The sequence below is a fragment of the Chiroxiphia lanceolata genome, chromosome 4, assembly GCF_009829145.1.
Source record: "Chiroxiphia lanceolata isolate bChiLan1 chromosome 4, bChiLan1.pri, whole genome shotgun sequence".
Classification (NCBI taxonomy): domain Eukaryota; kingdom Metazoa; phylum Chordata; class Aves; order Passeriformes; family Pipridae; genus Chiroxiphia; species Chiroxiphia lanceolata.
In genome coordinates this window covers 73,949,117-73,965,840 of record NC_045640.1, presented here as the reverse complement: position 1 = coordinate 73,965,840, position 16,724 = coordinate 73,949,117, and the positions used below count along the sequence as shown (strand labels likewise).

At 47.6% G+C, this 16,724-nt stretch overlaps 1 protein-coding gene across 9 annotated transcripts in view; it reads left to right on the top strand.

Annotated features, from left to right (window-relative positions):
• Window positions 1-16,724, top strand: part of SLC4A4 (solute carrier family 4 member 4) — a 140,544-nt gene that overhangs the window by 82,879 nt on the left and 40,941 nt on the right. For 8 of the 9 annotated variants that reach the window (XM_032685530.1, XM_032685537.1, XM_032685536.1 and 5 more), the window contains 3 exons: window positions 7,572-7,707; window positions 10,869-11,029; window positions 13,361-13,540. In XM_032685530.1, coding sequence (XP_032541421.1) covers window positions 7,572-7,707; window positions 10,869-11,029; window positions 13,361-13,540 — 477 coding nt within the window. The remainder of the gene's footprint in view (window positions 1-7,571; window positions 7,708-10,868; window positions 11,030-13,360; window positions 13,541-16,724) is intronic. The other variant, XM_032685531.1, reaches the window with a different exon arrangement.

Below are 16,724 nucleotides of genomic sequence, written 5' to 3'. Positions count from 1 at the left end.
TTGCAGGAGCCCTTTTCTGAGTTGTCTTGACTCGGAGAGAAAAAGAAAATGCCCTCAGAGAAGTGATTTATCCGCCCAAAGCTTTGCTTTGCCACGCTGCTCACTGGCAGGGACAATTCCATCAGGATGGTCGTAGTGTTTCCGGGGATGCCAAGCGAGGGAAGTGCTGAGAACAGGATTTTTTTTCAGGATGCAAAATATGGAGTAAATGCAGGCACCCAAAGGGCAGGTCTGTAGAGATGGAGCTACCTGATGGAGCTTGCTTTGCAGCAGCAGGGAGACATGAGGAAAACCAGCATCCACACATGAAACCAACTGGTTTTATAACCACCCTGTCAGGCCAAGTCCTGGTCCTCTCCCAGTCAATGAAAGCATTGTCTGGATTCTCAGGCTGGCTTTGCAGCTTCTTAGATAAGTGGCTGTTAAACATTCCGAGCCAAAAGGGCAGTTTGTCATTGAATGAAGCTTTTCAGAAGGTGGTGGAAAAATAGAAAAGCCGTTTTCAAAGCATCTCAAAAGAGCCTGGCACCTTCATCCTTCTGCTAGTCAAGGCAAGGTGGCTTCCTGAGCTCCAAATGGATTTAGGCTACCAAATTCACACATGAAAAAGTAGGTGGAGACTTCCTTTTTACAAGGAGTCACATGGAAAAGACAAGGGATAATGGGTGCAGCTTTCTCCTGGTGAGATTCTGATTAGACCCAAGAGGAAAATTTTTCACAGTGAGAACAATCAGCCATTGGAATAATCCCCAGTGATGTTCTTTAGGGGTCCCTTTCAACCCAAACCATTCTGGGATTCTAGAAAATACCTATTTACCCTGTGGCTTCTCTCTCCTGCGTGGAGTTTGAAGTGGGGCAGGTGATGAGGAAGAAATACCAACCTACAGAACCCTCCTCAACATGTGTGTCTTTTCCTCTTGTGCACCACTTGGTCCCTGCAGTGATGGTAAGGAATAATAACCCACATTTCTGTCCGTGCCTGGCGTGGCCGAGGTGTTTGGCAACAGGGAAAACAGAGGGGACAGAATGAAAAGAGCTGAAAGCAAAAAGTGTGGGTGCCAGAGAGCCAGAGACGTTCAGTTCTCTTTGAAATACTGCCTGGCAACGGAGATGGGCTCCATTGCCATCCCAGAGACGCGGGATGAAGGGCTTGGCACCCACGGAAGCAGAGGGAATAAATAGGGAAAATCCTCGCCCGCCTGCGCGTGGCTTCCTCCCTCCGTGGGTGGGATCTGTCCCGCCGACCCCCGTGGAAGGAGACTTCCAGAAGTGCTGAAGCAGTCCGAGCTGCTGTGGGGATTGATTGAACGGGACAAATAGACAGTGATGAAACCCTGCTTGTGAGAAGAGCTTAATAGGCAGAAAATTGGCTCTTGCAGCCCGAGGGCTGGTTGGAAAGCGCAGAGAGGGAAGTTTCTTCTTGTCACTGCATGGAAGCTTAAACTGAGGAAAAGAGAGCCCAGAGTTGTTATAGCTGTGTCCTTAAAAATGTCCCTGTACCCTCCCCGTTACCTAAAAGAGGTAAGTGATCAGTGATAAACTGAATTATAGTTTGGCAGGACGGCTTGTGGCTGATGCAGGGAAATGACACCACTTATTCAGGGACTGCAGCACATCAAACCAGCTGTAAAATTGTCTTTGGGGAGCAACACTACAGTGTTGGAAAAGAAAATGGTGGGGTTTTTTTGCTCACCAGAGGAGCAGGAGTTTTGTCCTGTGCTGTCTTATGAGGAGCAGTTGCTTTGTGCCCACGTGGTGCGGTTGATGCTGATGGAGGTATGGGAGGAGCTGTGCGTGATCATGAGTGATCTTACGATGTGTAAGATACCAAAACAGGACCCAGCAGGATCCCAGAGAGGTGGACAGCACCAGTCTCTGCAGGAGACTCTGAAAACCACACTGCTTTAAAAAGGGAAACAGGGAAAAGCCGAAGGAAAATGCTGAGAATTAGGGAGCGATTTTTGAACTCTTCTGTGTGGCAGCCACTGTGCTGCTGTTTCACTGGTGACTGTGGTTCAGGTCCAAGGGAGGTGTGATGCCAGACAGCATCCCCTATCCATGTGACAGCGGGAAATGTTGCAGAGCTCCAAAGAAAGCCAGGTTCTCTCTAGATGCTGCTCTTTCTTTATTAACATCTTCTTGGCAACTGCTCAGGAATAGCTCCTTAAAAATGTGCTGCCGTAGCAGTTTGACACAACTGGAAGTAAGATGGCTGGTCTCCAGGACTAGTCCAAAAATCCCTTTGTTATCCATATTTTGTAAAGAATTGCTTGTGATGTAGTTTGTATCAGGCTTTGTAACCAGTAGGGTTTGGCACAAGGCACAGCCTGTGGACTAGTTGGTTCATAAAAATAAGGCATCACTGCCTTTGATACCATTTAAAAATGACACTTAGAGAATCTAGAAAATTTAAAAACAAGTGATAAAGGAAGAGAAATTTCCTGTTTTTCTAACAGTTTGGAAGCCAGTCACTGCTGTGACATCTGGCTCTGGCATCCTCACGGAGAATTGTTGGTCCATGCACACCTGATTCCACAGCCTTGGAATGAGGAGCCTGGCATTGATGTGAGCAGGCAGAGCCTTGCCTTGTTAATATTCAGTCTGGCTTATCATGTGTCTGTGGGAGGCTATCCGTACCCATTTCCTTGGGAATCTGCAGCTGCCTCTACTCCTGGCAGGTTATGCAGATATTATTGGTTTTGGCTGCAGCTGGAAAAAACAGGCAGTTTTCAAAGGCAGAGTCTCCCTCGAGTGGAACTACATTGCAAAAAGTTCGTTATTGGACTTGGGATATAGCTTGTGGTGGTCTCTCCATCATAGTCATGTGTTTGGAATTGGCAGGCTGTCTTCTTCTATAGGCATTGCCTTTTAGGATAATGATCACCAGCTTTTCATGAGATGATGCTGGCTTTGTTTAGAGGGTTCTCAGACTGATTGTTCACATATCACTCCTTGTCCCCATGAGCTATCTGCTATAGGTGAGTTAATTTGAAACATTTTTGGAAGAAGGGTCCTTTTTCTCTCCCTGTATCTCCAGGGAATGTTTCAGTGAGGTATCTATAGGCATAGGTGTGGTGTGTGATCCTGGCAGCACCCATGGCCAAGGGAGCTGGGAATGCTCAGCAAATTGTTACGTAAACGCTGCCGTTCTTCTGGCACTTGAGGGAACGTGGTATTAGTAAGCATTTGTCTAATACTGAAGATTTTTTGCAGATCAAAGACTTAATATATGCCACATGCTGCAGAGGAGCTTACAGCAGAACATGTACAATCGTGCAGTCCAATAGTCCAGCAAAAATGGATTATTCCAGAGCCAGTCAGTGCTGTTCACTATGTCTGGGAAGGGGCAGGATCGAAGGATGGGGGGATATTTGCTTCAAGATGAGTCAAGCAGCTCGAGTAGAATTCTCTGCACCCCGTAGTCGTGCAAGAAGTGACCGGGGTGGGATCCTGGTGGCACGGGGAGCGTTCCCTCCCGGCTGCCAAGTCCTGCCTGTGGACAAGTCTAATCTGCCTCCCAGCCAGCCCACCCCAGCACGGGGTCAAAAAGTAATCGCTCCTGAGCAAAGCAGCAAAACAAGCAAAAGAGAAATTCTCACGCTTGCTTAGGGTGATTAGCTGGAGAGCGGATCACCCCGGGGGGGCCTCTGTGGGACCCTGGGAAGGGCTGGTGTGTGGGAATAGCACAGAGGGTCTGTGCTCCAGAAATGCTGGGCAGTATTGCTGGTTAGGCGGGGAGAGCACCCCTTGCCTTACCCTGTGGCCTTGGCCCAGCACGTCGGATGCCATCCAGGAACTGGCAGAGGTGCCCACAAGGACTGTTTTCAGTGACTCGTTGTTTTAGGTGTGATTCCATTCAGGTTTGTGTTTCGAGGAAGCTGGCACAACTATGGGGCCATCAGAGCCTCCCTGCTTGCCTTTATCTGGTGTCTTGTACTGACATTAATGCAGAGTTAAAATTGGTTTGGGTAGTGAATGAATTTCAGAAAGAAAATGACTTTAAATGTGGTAGAAGTGTCTGCACAGTTGTTTCACTGCTCTGACTGTGGATGGATTTGAACTGAGCTTAGGCTGACTGAGGTGGCCCCAGAAAGGAACCGGAGTACGATCATGTCCTATTTTAATAAGCCTGCTTGGAAAGCCCCTTTGACAAACAGCCTTCCTCAATAACGTTGCCACAGGCTCTGGGCAGGGATTTGCACCAGGTCTCTCGGGGATTTCTGTAGCTGCCAATGCCCTTGGAAGTAACAGAGAACTTCCTGCCCGACGGTCCCTTTGGCCCCGGGTGGAGGAAGCAGTTGACTGAGGTGCAGTCCCAAGGGTCTTTAGAGGTGTCCCTGGTAACAGCACGCTGAAAAAGCAGGAGGAAAACCGTGTTGGTTGAGTGGAGAAGACGCTGTTTTACTTGTACATCAACACAGATGGGTACCCCCAGTTCCCTCATCCCAAGGCAGCATCGTACACCTAGAGAGCCAGGCTGAAACCACCTTCCATCCACCCCCAGCCAGGCCCTTGGCACTGAAGCAGGAGGTGACTTTAGGATACAGGCCGATGCCACAAAACCCCCCAGCACTTCTGTGTGTGGCTCTACCATTGTGTTGGACAGCGAGGGAGGGCTCCCACCAGAGCCATTTTTGGAGCAGGCCTGGGAAGTTCAGTTGTGCCTGATTGAGGTTGTCGTGCTAGAATGTGTCTCTCCCTATTTCTGAGCTCCCTGAGATTCCTCTCTGTTGATGGAGATTGATTTTTGCCTTTGGGAACCCGAGGGTATACATTGTGCTCGGAATTGGCCTGAGCTGAACTAGGAGAAACTGCTGATGTGTTAGTTCCCTTCTGCAAGTGATGGATTTTATAAGCTGCTTCATGAACCGCGTGTGGCTGAAAGGAACAGGAAGGGGAAGAGAGGGAAGTGAGAGACATCACCTATGGATGGCATTACCCACATTGTGTTGGAGCATTTTACCCTCTCCAATTCACATCTAAATTCCTCTCCCGTTCAGGGGAAAAATATAATCCCAGCCATCTACACATCTGTGGATTAGCCTTTTCTCTGCTGCGTTTTTCTGCTGACCATCAGGTTGTTCTCTTGAATGAGACAGCAAGGAAAATCATATAAACCAGCTTAAGTGGCAGCAGCCTCTCCTGGTGTCAGCAGTGCTGGTTCCAGCAGCTCCTGAACTGGACAAATGAGGTGGAAGCCAAGGTGATGGCCAAGGCTGGGGCAGGTTGGCTTGAAAGGTCGGGCAGGGGAGGGCTCCAGGGGTCACCCCCTGGGTTAATGACTCTCCAGTCCCTAAGCCCACGCTGAGCACAAGGTGTTTGCCCGGAGATTAAGAGGAAAATATGTTCTCCTTGCACATAAACAACCCATAAACGGCCCATTAACTCACAAAATCGCAATAAAGAACATGTGGTCAAGCGAGCCATCAGGGACCTGTGACCCAGCAAACCCCTTAAAGGGATTGTGAACCTTATCATCGGTGCTGAACATGGATAATGGGAAATTACAGCAGGGAAAGAAAGAAGGGGTGTTGGGCGATGGGCACCCGGGTTTCAATGAGTAAAATGTTGTGGAATGGACATGTTATGGGATGGAATATCAGGGTAACACTTTCATATATATAAAACCACTTCAAAGTGACTCAAAAGAGAGAATTTTCCCATTGACTCCAGCAAATGCCTTCAGCAGCTCAGGAAGCTGTACTGTCCCTTCTCTTACAGCCTCTTCCATGTACCAGCCACGTCTGTGCTCCGCGTTGCTTTTTGAAGCAATAGGATGGACATTTACTTCTTTTCTATCTGTGATGTTTAAACTCTGTTTCAATATAAAAGTTTATTGGGGGTTGCTAGTGCAGCTTGAGCAGGAGGACGATGGAACATGCGTGGTACAGGTACTCTGCCATCTCATCCACCCCCCTGCCTTGGGCAGGGACACCTTCCACTAGCCCAGGTTGCTCCAAGCCTCGTCCAGCCTGGCCTTGGACACTGCCAGGGATGGGGCAGCCACAATTCCTCTGAGCAACCCATGCCAGGGCCTCACTACCTCACAGGGAAGAATTTCTTTCCAATATCCCATCTAAGCCTGCCCTCTGGCAGTGGGAAACCATTCCCCCTTGTCTTGTCACTCCAGGCCCTTGTCAGAAGTCCCTCTCCAACCCTTCTGGAGCCTGCAGGAAGATGAATGCCTCGTGATGGGAAGGCTGCTGTAGCAGTGGGACAAGGTACTTGGGTGCCCAGGGAATTCCAAGGGCATTTATGATCACAAATATACTTTCAATCAAAAAGAAATCTATATTATCTATGTTGCCCTAACTGATGAAGAAATGAATTTGCATCAACCTTTGCTAATAGTTTAGGAAGAAAGCTATGAAAGTTTATTTAAGGAAAAAGCAAAGGAGGAAAGGGCATGTTTGTTACTGGTTCCTTTTTTCCCATTGCAAATTGAGATTCTGTTTACCCTGGAAAAATCAATGTGGTTGGACACCTGGTGTAATTAATTATTTTGCAAGAGACAGCCAGCTGATCTTTTGAAAAGAAAGGAGTTTTTAAGCAGGACTGTTCAAAGTTCATAGTCTGCTGTGTATCTCTAATGCTGATAAACATCCAGCAGAAAGGATGCCTGTCTTAAAATTTCCTGTGGCCACACCTTTGTTTTAAGGTGATACCCTCAGAAAAAGGCTGTAGACCCCAAGGAGCCCTCCAGCAAGGTGACTCCGGCGGCGTGGGCTCCGGTTGCCTTTGGGAGATGCCCTTAGGCCTTGGGATGTGGACACCGATGCTCGTGGGTTTGAATTTTGAATCACACGTGGTTCTTAACCGGGAAGGGGTTTCTGCTCCTTTTTCTTGAGCTCTTAATGCAAATGGACTTTGCTTGTGCTGTATGTTAAACTTTTCCCTAAGCGGGCAGTCTTTTCCAACTGGGACCAGTTGTTTCTTTTCAGTGCACTGGTGCCTGACTAAGTGGCATTGGGTCGCATTCTTCATGTATAGATGAGACAACCCTCCTGTTAAATATTCCTGTGTTTTCCAACGGTGGGCTGGGGAACTTCCTGCCTGCCTTGCAAGCCAATGGCAACCCAAACCTGAGTGCCAGGGAGGGAGGGGAGAGCCAGCAATGGGATGCTGTGCCAGCACGCCTCAAGTTGGTTTGGCCGGAACTGGTTTTGGGTCATATAAAAAAGTGGGTGAGGGATCTGGGCTGCTCAGAGAGCGGCAGGTCCTCGGGCAGCGCCGTAGAGCACATTGGTTTTGAGCTCCTTAGCGCTTTATTTACAAGGGCTACAAATTGCTGTAACATAGTTAAGGTCCGTAGGAAGGGACAAGTTTTCCTGAACTTTACTCCCAGCTTGAACTTGTCAGAAGTTCAGTGAGAGGCAAGGAAGGGGAGAGAGAGAGAGAGAGAGATAGAGGCTCCCTCGCTCTCGCCCCTGCGTCCGCGGCGACGAGGATGTCAGATGGCAAAGGCAGCCTGGACAAGCAGCTGAACGGCCTTGGGGAGCAGGGGAAGGAGAGGAGCCGCCTGTCCCTGGTCATCTCCCAGGCCCTTAACCGCAGTATTTTCACCTCTGCAGTCTCCCCCGCTGCCGAACGCATCCGCTTCATCCTCGGAGAGGAAGATGACAGCCCAGCGCCCCCGCAGCTCTTCACCGAGCTGGATGAACTCCTGGCCGTCGACGGACAGGAGATGGAATGGAAGGAGACTGCAAGGTGGGTTGGTTTTCCTTTACCCTGAATGGCGAGGGCAACCAGCAGGACTCCCGTGGCAAATTCCTTCTTTAGCATTCCGTTGGGTAATACCTGTGCTGCAGGACCATGTGGGGTAGCCACAGAAAGGAGCCTGTGTGGTTCAAATTACCTTTCTTTGATAAAGAAGAGAATTGAGGGTTTGTTTAGATGTTCCTTTAAAGCAAAAACTAGGAAAAAAACAGAGTGTCACTTTGATTGGAGTAGATTGCCTGTGGAGAGACAACTATGGGCTTTGCACAGGGGGACGTGTCTTCTGGCCAGAGTTGCCAGAAGTGAGTGCCTGAGTCAAAACTGCTTCAGCTCTATTGCCTCAAAGTAGCTCTTGAGCCTGGTCCCACTGCACACCACAAGCAGGGAAATTTTGGCTGTCACTCTCCTTCCTAATGGTGGGATTAATTTTAAATAGGAAAAGAAACTTAAAGGTTTTGCTTGTGAAGAAGTTATTCAAGGTGCGTGTTAAATGCTAGATGGGGTTGCCTGCTTTGAGTTCCTTGGTTCTGTTCTTTGATGCTGCTGTTTTTTTGGTCAAAAAACCATAAAAAAAAAAGGGAGTGTTTTGGATCTGGTTACCACAACTTACATGGAGTTTATTTCTAAATACCACTGAAAGAGGCATTGGATTGGATTTGTGACCTATTCCCACTCACCTTCAGTGAGCTTGGGGCTTTTCCTTTTCCTTTATGGTGGCTGGGTTAAGCTCTTTCCCCACCTCCCGCTGTTGAGGGCATCATCCTTGTTCATAATTAGCCCATGTTTGGTTACCTTAATCTTCTTTACCTGCAGTTTAATGAACCACTCCACCACATACCCATTTACCCCCTTATCGTCCTTCATTTATACTTCTCAGTCACTTGGGGAACCTATTTAACAACTTCTCACCTTTTACTCTTTGACTTCTGACTTGTTGCTCATCCTTTTCTCCCTTTATTGCTTTTCTTCCCTCTTGTCATTAGTTCAGTACTTTCTGGGTTTGGGTGTTATCACAGTTCTTTGGTAGAAAGGCTGCATGGAGCTGTGTGCGGGATTCTCTCTCAGGCTCTTCTCCCTAGTAACAAGTCATAGAATGAGAGGAAATGGCCTCAAGTTGTGCCTAGGAAGGTTTAGCATGGATACTGGGAGAAATTTCTTCACCCAAAGGGTTGTCTGCCCAGGATAGTGGTGGAATCCCCATCCCTGGAGGGATTTAACAGGCACAAACCACCCTGTTGTGCCCCTTGGGCGCTGGAAACTGCACCGACAGCCCCAGCAAGGCTCCCCTGGCACTGGGCACTTCAGAACTAGGTACCTGTCAGCAGCAGTGGCTCCAAGGGGCTGAGATTTGCAAGAAAAATCTGTCCCCAGTGCACTTGGTGGGCTCCAGAATGATACCCCGTGCCTGGGAGCCATCGGCACGGTCCGTGTGCTCTGGAGACAGCTCGTATCTCTGCCAACCAGGAGGCAGAAGGCATCTCTCATTTTGTAATTTTAGAGCTGCAGAAAGGGTTGTGTGAATGCTGTGTTGATATTATCACGTGTAAAAGGGTGAAGGATATAAATGTACTGCCTGGCAGAGCTTACATAATTAAAAAAGGCCATAATAGAAGTTTTAAAAAAATTCTGTCCACCACCCCACAGTCCTGTAGAACAACAATCCCCACCCTACAGTGGCATCTTAGTCCCCAGAAGGTCCCACTGAGCCTCAGAACAGCCTGGGGGCCTCCAGCTGCTGCGGGTTTTTTCCTTTTCCTACTTTGCTTTGTATCCTGTGAGTACTTGTGGAATGCAGGCATTCCCAAGCTAGTGCAACCTGGTTAGTGGAAGGTGTCCCTGCCCATGGCAGGGGGTCGGAACAAGAAGAGCTTTGAGGTCCCTTCCAAGCCAAACCTTCCTGTAATTCCTTGAATAGAGCAGGCATTAGTTCACCCAGGTTTGCAAGCTAATATTTGTTTTATTGTGTTGATATTGTGGATTTTCAGTGAGAAAAGTAAACAGAAAGCAAATATTGATAGTTGTGAGTAATCGCTTTCCCTGGAAGGACAAACACTTGGTAATTTGCAGCCTTCCTGCTGTTACAGGGTAAATATGTCTCAGTCCCACATCCCACAGAGCCCCGGAAATGCACAGATTTGCATCCCCCCAGGTCCCAAAGTTGTCCTAGGAAACACCTATTTTTTGTGAACTAGAAGAACTTTATTAATTGGAGATGAAAATCAATCTTTTAGCTTGAGTTAAAAAGCAGCTTTAAAAAAAACAAAGTCTCAAAAAGAGATTATTGCAATTGTAAAGCATAATTGATTAATCCCCAAGTAATACATTTTTCAGGATTAAATACAATTTACTTGCTGTTAATAATATTCTTTTGAACCCATTTATGAGCTTCCTTACCTTTACCTTTTTGTGGGGGTTTTGTCTTAGTAATCCCCTTATATTAGTCACTGGAGTTCTCATTTTCCACATATATTAAAATGTGTCTGAAGAGGGGATTAACAAGCACTTCTGCTTTTGCCATCAGGGAATATTGAAGCACCTTCTCCTGCGCCCCCACTTTACATCAAAGCTGTTTCTGGGTGCTGTGGTAAAGGAAAAAGGTCTGGACCAGGTCCCAGCTGCCCATCCCTGTGGACTCCAGGCTGGGCACAGCAGAGCCAAGGGCAGGGTCAAGGCTGGAGGGGGAGTTGGGGGTGGCTGCAGCCCGGGGAATTGGACTTGGTTTTAGGGGTGTAAGGTATGTTTTGCTCAGACCAGGATTTAACCTTTGCTCTCACCTTCCACCAGAGATAAGCTTTCTGGGTTTTTCAGACCTGCTTGGTTAAATCATTAAACAGTGGCTGCAGGGAAAGAACGAGCCCCTCAATTTGTGTCTTGTCCTTTGGTGGCTCACTTATTCTCTAAGAACACCTTCAGATGTGGGTGGGATGTGCTCCTGTCCCTGGCACAGCAGTATTCCATGCTGCAGAGTTCTGGCAGTGGCTGATTTCAGAATCCTTTAGGTTGGAAAGGCCCTCTAAGACAATCGAGTCCAGCCATTAACCAGCACTGCCAAGATACTCAAGGACAAGCCACCTTATTTCCAGAAATGCTGATTTATTTCCCTGCAAGGAGCCAGCAGCTCTAACCCAGTCCTGTTGCTCTGCCCTCTGTAGGTGGATCAAGTTTGAGGAGAAGGTGGAACAAGGTGGGGAGCGATGGAGCAAACCGCACGTGGCCACCTTGTCCCTGCACAGCTTGTTCGAGCTGAGGACGTGTATAGAGAAGGGCTCCATAATGCTGGACATGGAGGCCTCTTCCCTCCCACAGGTGGTGGGTAAGTACACCTGCCTTGACTCTTTCCCTCAGCCCTTACCCACCAATTTTTTTAACCCTGATATGGTTTTACAGGTGGTTTTAATGTAAAAGCGCTGCTTTTTCAATAAAAGAGGAAAAGAAAGAATCTTCCAAGGAATAAGAGGGAAAACTAGAAAGCCCTAGGCTGTGTTTAGGATGGGTTACTCTCCCCTAGCAAGGGAGAGGGGAGAGCAGCCCCAGCACTAGCTGGAGCTCCACCCCACCAAATTGGAGGGCAGGTTTCTTGCAGTCAAAATAGCTGTGGCCTGGGGTGACGCTCAGTGACATTGCTGAGAGCCAGATCATGCTCCCCATGGCACGTGAGAACTCATAGAAAATAAACTTTCAAAGTGAGCCATCCAGTGGAGGGACCAAACCAAAATGCTGAGTTTAAAAGCTATTATGTGAGGAAGTGTAGAAGAGCAAAATGAAATATCTGCCTCCCCCCCAAAGAAAAAGCAACTCAGTGCTTTGAATTATCTTCTCAGGAAGCAAGGTCAAAATTATCCTGGCATGGAATTGTGGCAATGGATTTGTCATATACAGGATGGAATTGTCAAATACAAGGAGTTGGACTGGTTTGTAAGACCTGGAATTACAAAAGCTGCCTGTGGTGTTAAATGCAGAGTTTTGAGCTTAGTTTTTTAAGTGCTTTTGGTGGCATTTATCTTCCTTTGCTTTTTTGTCTGTGTATCCAAATGCACAGCTTTGCAAAGTTTAGCAAAATGAACCCCCCAAAACCTCTGAACTTTTAGGCTGAAGCTGAACCTCCTTCAGAAGCAGCAGCTGATGTCTATGGTCTGGAACCTTAAACCCTCAAACTTTAGATTTCCTTTTGAAGTCCCTTTGAGATGTCACCTTCAATCTCCTGCTTCAATTTCCAAATTAAATCTAATTCCTGGGAGATTAAATTACACATCAGTGACTGCTGTTGCTGTGACACTGTGACAGCATCCTGAGCAGGGTATTTTTGCTGGTCCAGACCCTTAATCAGACAGGTTGGGATGTCCAGGACTGGATTTCCAGGATGATTTAATCACGATCACCAGTTGGCTGGTGTCTGGTAGTGACACGTAGGAAAGGAAAACTCCAAAGAAAAGCTCTCTTTATTGTTTGTGTTATGTCAAGAAGAGGGAAGGGAAGATACCGGATAGAGAAGGATAAACTTAATGAAGGTTCTGAAGAAAATATTCCAAAAATCACTAGCCAAAGCCATGTACAAGAAGAGCTATAGAAAAATGACACTTTACAAAAATCAAACTTTTCCTGAACATTTTGTGTAAAGGTACCTACGTGCATGTACCCGCCCTGTCCTAATTTGGGAGGAACAACTAGTCTCTTCCCTAGGCATTTGGAGAGGCACGAATTCTTGGGCAGCACGCAGAGGATGACTTTCTGACTCACTGAGTTAGCAAATGTGATGTGTGTCCTGCCTCCCCCTTCCCATAGCTTTTATTATTAGCACAAATAAAAGTTACCAGCAGACAAATAAGAGCTGCCACTTGCCCTCGGGGGACAGCGCGTGAGTTCAAGTCATCAAGGAATGACTTCATGTGAGATTTAATGCGCAGTGGAGATTCTTCATACATCTGGTGACCTTCTTGCCTTTTTCCTCTGGGATAGGGCAGCAGAAAGGAGGGAATTGGTGGGAAGTGAGCAGGCTTCGAGGGGGCTGGGAGCCTTTTCTCCTGGTGATTCTGTGAAAGGCAAAGCCATGTAACTCATCCTGTGGCAATTAGAGCAAGTTCTGCCGCTTGTAGTTGCCATCACTTCAGTCCTGCAAGTGAATGATTTCATTAGTTGCTCATCTCCAGCATTTTTTCCTGTCCTGAGATTAGGTTTTATTGGGGGCCCGTGAGGTGAACTCAGGCCTTGTTGAATCTGATAGAAGTTTTTCCATGTGATTTTTGGGAGCACAATGGCACTTGCCATGGAGTTGTAACTTCTTCACAAAAATCTAGGCTCAGAGCTGATTCCCTTCCTAAACTAAGAACCAGCTTACCCTGGGTACAGGTGATTTGAAATAGGATTTGTGGCATGTAGAAAATAGCAAAGGGAGTCTCAGTGCAATACATGTGTGTTGGTGGCTCACGCTGGATGGAAATGCTTGTGTTACTTTTCAAAAGAACTGTCTAAAAAAAGACTCCAAGAAAAATAAAACCTGGTTTTGAGATGGGGAGCAAAGCCCTAAAAAAGGTGGGGTGAAAATGATCCATCCTCCTCTCCCTGCTCTCCCTGGAAGCAGCTGAGTTTTGAGCTCTGTGGTTAATTTTGCCCTCCTCTCCCCCTGCCCTTCCTGTACCTGCCACAGAGATGATAGTTGACAATCAGATCGAGACGGGGCTGTTGAAACCTGAACTGAAGGACAAGGTCACCTACACGCTGCTCAGGAAGCACCGGCACCAGACCAAGAAATCCAACCTGCGCTCGCTGGCTGACATTGGAAAGACCGTCTCCAGTGCAAGTAGGATGTTTTCCAACCCCGATAATGGTAATGCAGAGGCTAAGTGGCTATAGCCTTCCCTGTCACGGCAACCCACCCAGCCCAGCCCAGAACTAACTGCGTGGCCCTGACAATGCTTCTCTAACCCCGAGTAGCGTAGCGAGACCCGTGCTGATGGCACATCAGCAGTGGGCTCTGGAGGCTGCTTTGGCCCTGGCACGGCGCTCTAACCACATCTTCACTGGACTGATAGGGACAGGAGGGCAGGAGGCAGCAGCCAGGGAAGGCAGAGGGATGCCTTTCCAGCTGCGTGGAGGAGATGATGTAGGAACAGCGACAGGAAAGAAGGATTTACAAAAAACTCTGATGGGGCCTGGACCTGAAAGGCCGATCACCTGAAATGTTTGGGCAGAGACGAAGCTTCCATGCACGTTCCATGTCTGTAACAGACGGTGTCGGTGGCACTCCGAATCAAAAATGAGCTGGCAGTAACATCTAGCTTGCATTTTATTGCTGTACAATCACTGTCCAGTGGGGTAAAGCTGATTTCCATCTTGCTTTATTCGTCCTGAAATGGTTTCGTGGTGTGTGTCGTGACTACGTCTCTTTTTGTCTCTAAAAAGGGTATAATAGGTAGTGCTGTGTTGGTAGTGGTGTCCCTAAATGAGTGTGTGTGTATGTGTGGATGCAGACAGCTACAGAGGCCTGGGCACTGACTGTACTTGCCCCTGCATGGAAATTTAGGGTCTTCTTACTCATGGTAATGAAAAAAGAGGAGTTTTGAGCCTCTCAACTGTCACCTGTGGCAGTCTGGAAATTGGGCTAAACATTGCCATTTTAAAATACCCAGGAACAAAAGCAAGTGGAGAAATTCTTTTCTTCTTGCTCCACCGAAGGCCTCTGAGCTTGCTGCGTTCTGCTGCTACAACTCACCCTAACACCTCTCCCTAACCTGTTATCACACTTCATTAATATTTCCTACTTTGAATCATCCTTTTCTTTTGCAACAGGAGTGTATGTGCCTGTGGAGAATATTTATTGCTCTTGATGATGCCTCTTGTCATGTACGAGTGCCTTGATAACTCAGTGATTGAGCAAATAACCTGAACATGCAATAACGTGAACCGAGGGAATATTCTAGGTGAATATCCCTGCAGGAGGGACTGGGTTCTGGAAGCACTGTAAGGAAATTCTGGCTCTGGGGAAGGGCTCAGCATGGCCAGATGAGCCCAAACATTTTCACTCAGCCCTTGCTCATTTTTCATGGCTATGGGCATCCTTTACTTGGATTTTAGGTGATTTCAATGTCATTCATTTCTTGTTCTTGTTTGAAAGGGCTTCGCAGGTCCTGGTTCAAGTTGGACTAATATCCAGCAATTCTATCCTGGCTCTGGCCTTCAGCCACTCTTTTCATGTTGTTCTGCCTCTGTTCCCCCACCTGGGATGTTTATATATAACACATTATATTCCATGACAATTCAAGTACTTTGATACTTAGGAGGGTGAGACTGACATAAAGAGGGAAATACCTCGTGAATAGTTGTTACTGTTATTTATTATTTACACTTTAATGAAAAAGTAACTCCAGAACGTGTTCGATCAAGTTCTACCTCAGATTCAATGAGTGCCTCTCATGTCCTTTAGACAGATAAAAATTTAATGAGGCCAACAGGAGTGCAGCTGTCTCTCAACATGGCTAATCACCATAATGCACATGCCTCCAGCCCCAAGCGCTCCTAAATTTCTCTCGAGTTCCTTTCCAGGTAGGTGTTTGCTTTCACTTCAGTGTCAGTGAAACTTCCATCCAATATTGATGCTGCCTCTGGGTCTGTGGGACCCTCTGAGCATCCTTCTCCCCAGGCACAACAGCTTTATGGGCTGGTGTTGCTGCTGCCCAGCTCAGCAGGGACACCTTCCACCAGACCAGGCTGTTCCAAGCCTGCCCAGCCTGGCCTTGGACACTTCCAGGGATGGGATCTATTTGTTAGATCTGAAATCTGGAAATATCCCCTGGGCCATGGCTCTCGAAGATCCCGAGGTGCCTGTACTTCACTTAGTTCAGAGCACCTGAAGAACTGAAATCTGAGGGGTGGCAAAATGTTCTTATTTACACATGTTGATTGTTCATGTTGATGGAACTCCTGCAGGGATTTTTGACAGGTGCATGTCTGGTTTTGTTGAGTGGCTTTGTACAAGTTCTTTGTGTCCCTTCCTGGCACAGCCCTTGTCCTGGAGCCCTGGAGCAGTACATAACACCTGGGCTGGAGCTCTCCAGCTGGCACACCTTGGGCTTTGCCACGGTATAACATGGGCTGTGTGGTCACTGTCCCTTCTGCAGATGCCCAAGGTCTGCCTGATCGATATTTACCAGCCTTCTGTGATGACATGTGCTATCCATTTTTGACATTTTTCTTTCAGAGCTTCGTGCATGCCAGCGTTTTGTATAATTTAACACCTGTGGGAGCCTTTGGCAAGTGAGAAAATGATCCACTCCCACTAAACCCAAGCTGGCAGGGGCTGTATAAAACTGTGATGTGTTTAAGTGTGCGTGTTTAACCACCATAAATAATGGCATGATCCCATTGCCGCGTGGGTGCTGCCTGTGCTGCCCAAACTCCTCCTGAGCCCTGTTAGTTCACACTGTGCTGACAGAGGGGTTTGGAAACACTTGACTTGAAATAACAGGCTGTCTGCGCGGTGCTGGCTGATTCACAGAGAGGAGGGTACCTGGCTACAGGTGAAAACTTCTTTGAAGTCTTTATTCTGTGTATTCCACTATCCCAGGTTGCTCCAAGCCCTGTCCAACCTGAACTTGGACACTTCCAGGGATGGGGCAGCCACAGCTCCTCTGGGTTCAGCCTTAGTCAGTTGGGTGATGTTTTTTTTTCACATGAACTGCACCCTCAGTCCCTTTAGAGAGTTAACAATGGCACCAGCTGAATAATATCAGCACAGAGGAGAGGAGTTGAAGTCAGAAATGAGATGTTTTCCAAGGAACGCTTGGAAAACCCCTACCAGTGTATGTATTGGCATGACTGGAAGCTTTGCAGACTAAGGTGGGCATCTCCAAGCCCGGATTGGTGTGCCTGGTACGTATGCATGGGGTCAGGGTGCTCAAAGTTGGGTCCTACAGGGACGTGACCTGATTTTTGTTGTCAAAAACCTGTTGTTACTGATGGTGCTGCATCCTGGGATGCTCAGTACCACCAGCACTGCAGCTGCTCACTCGCTT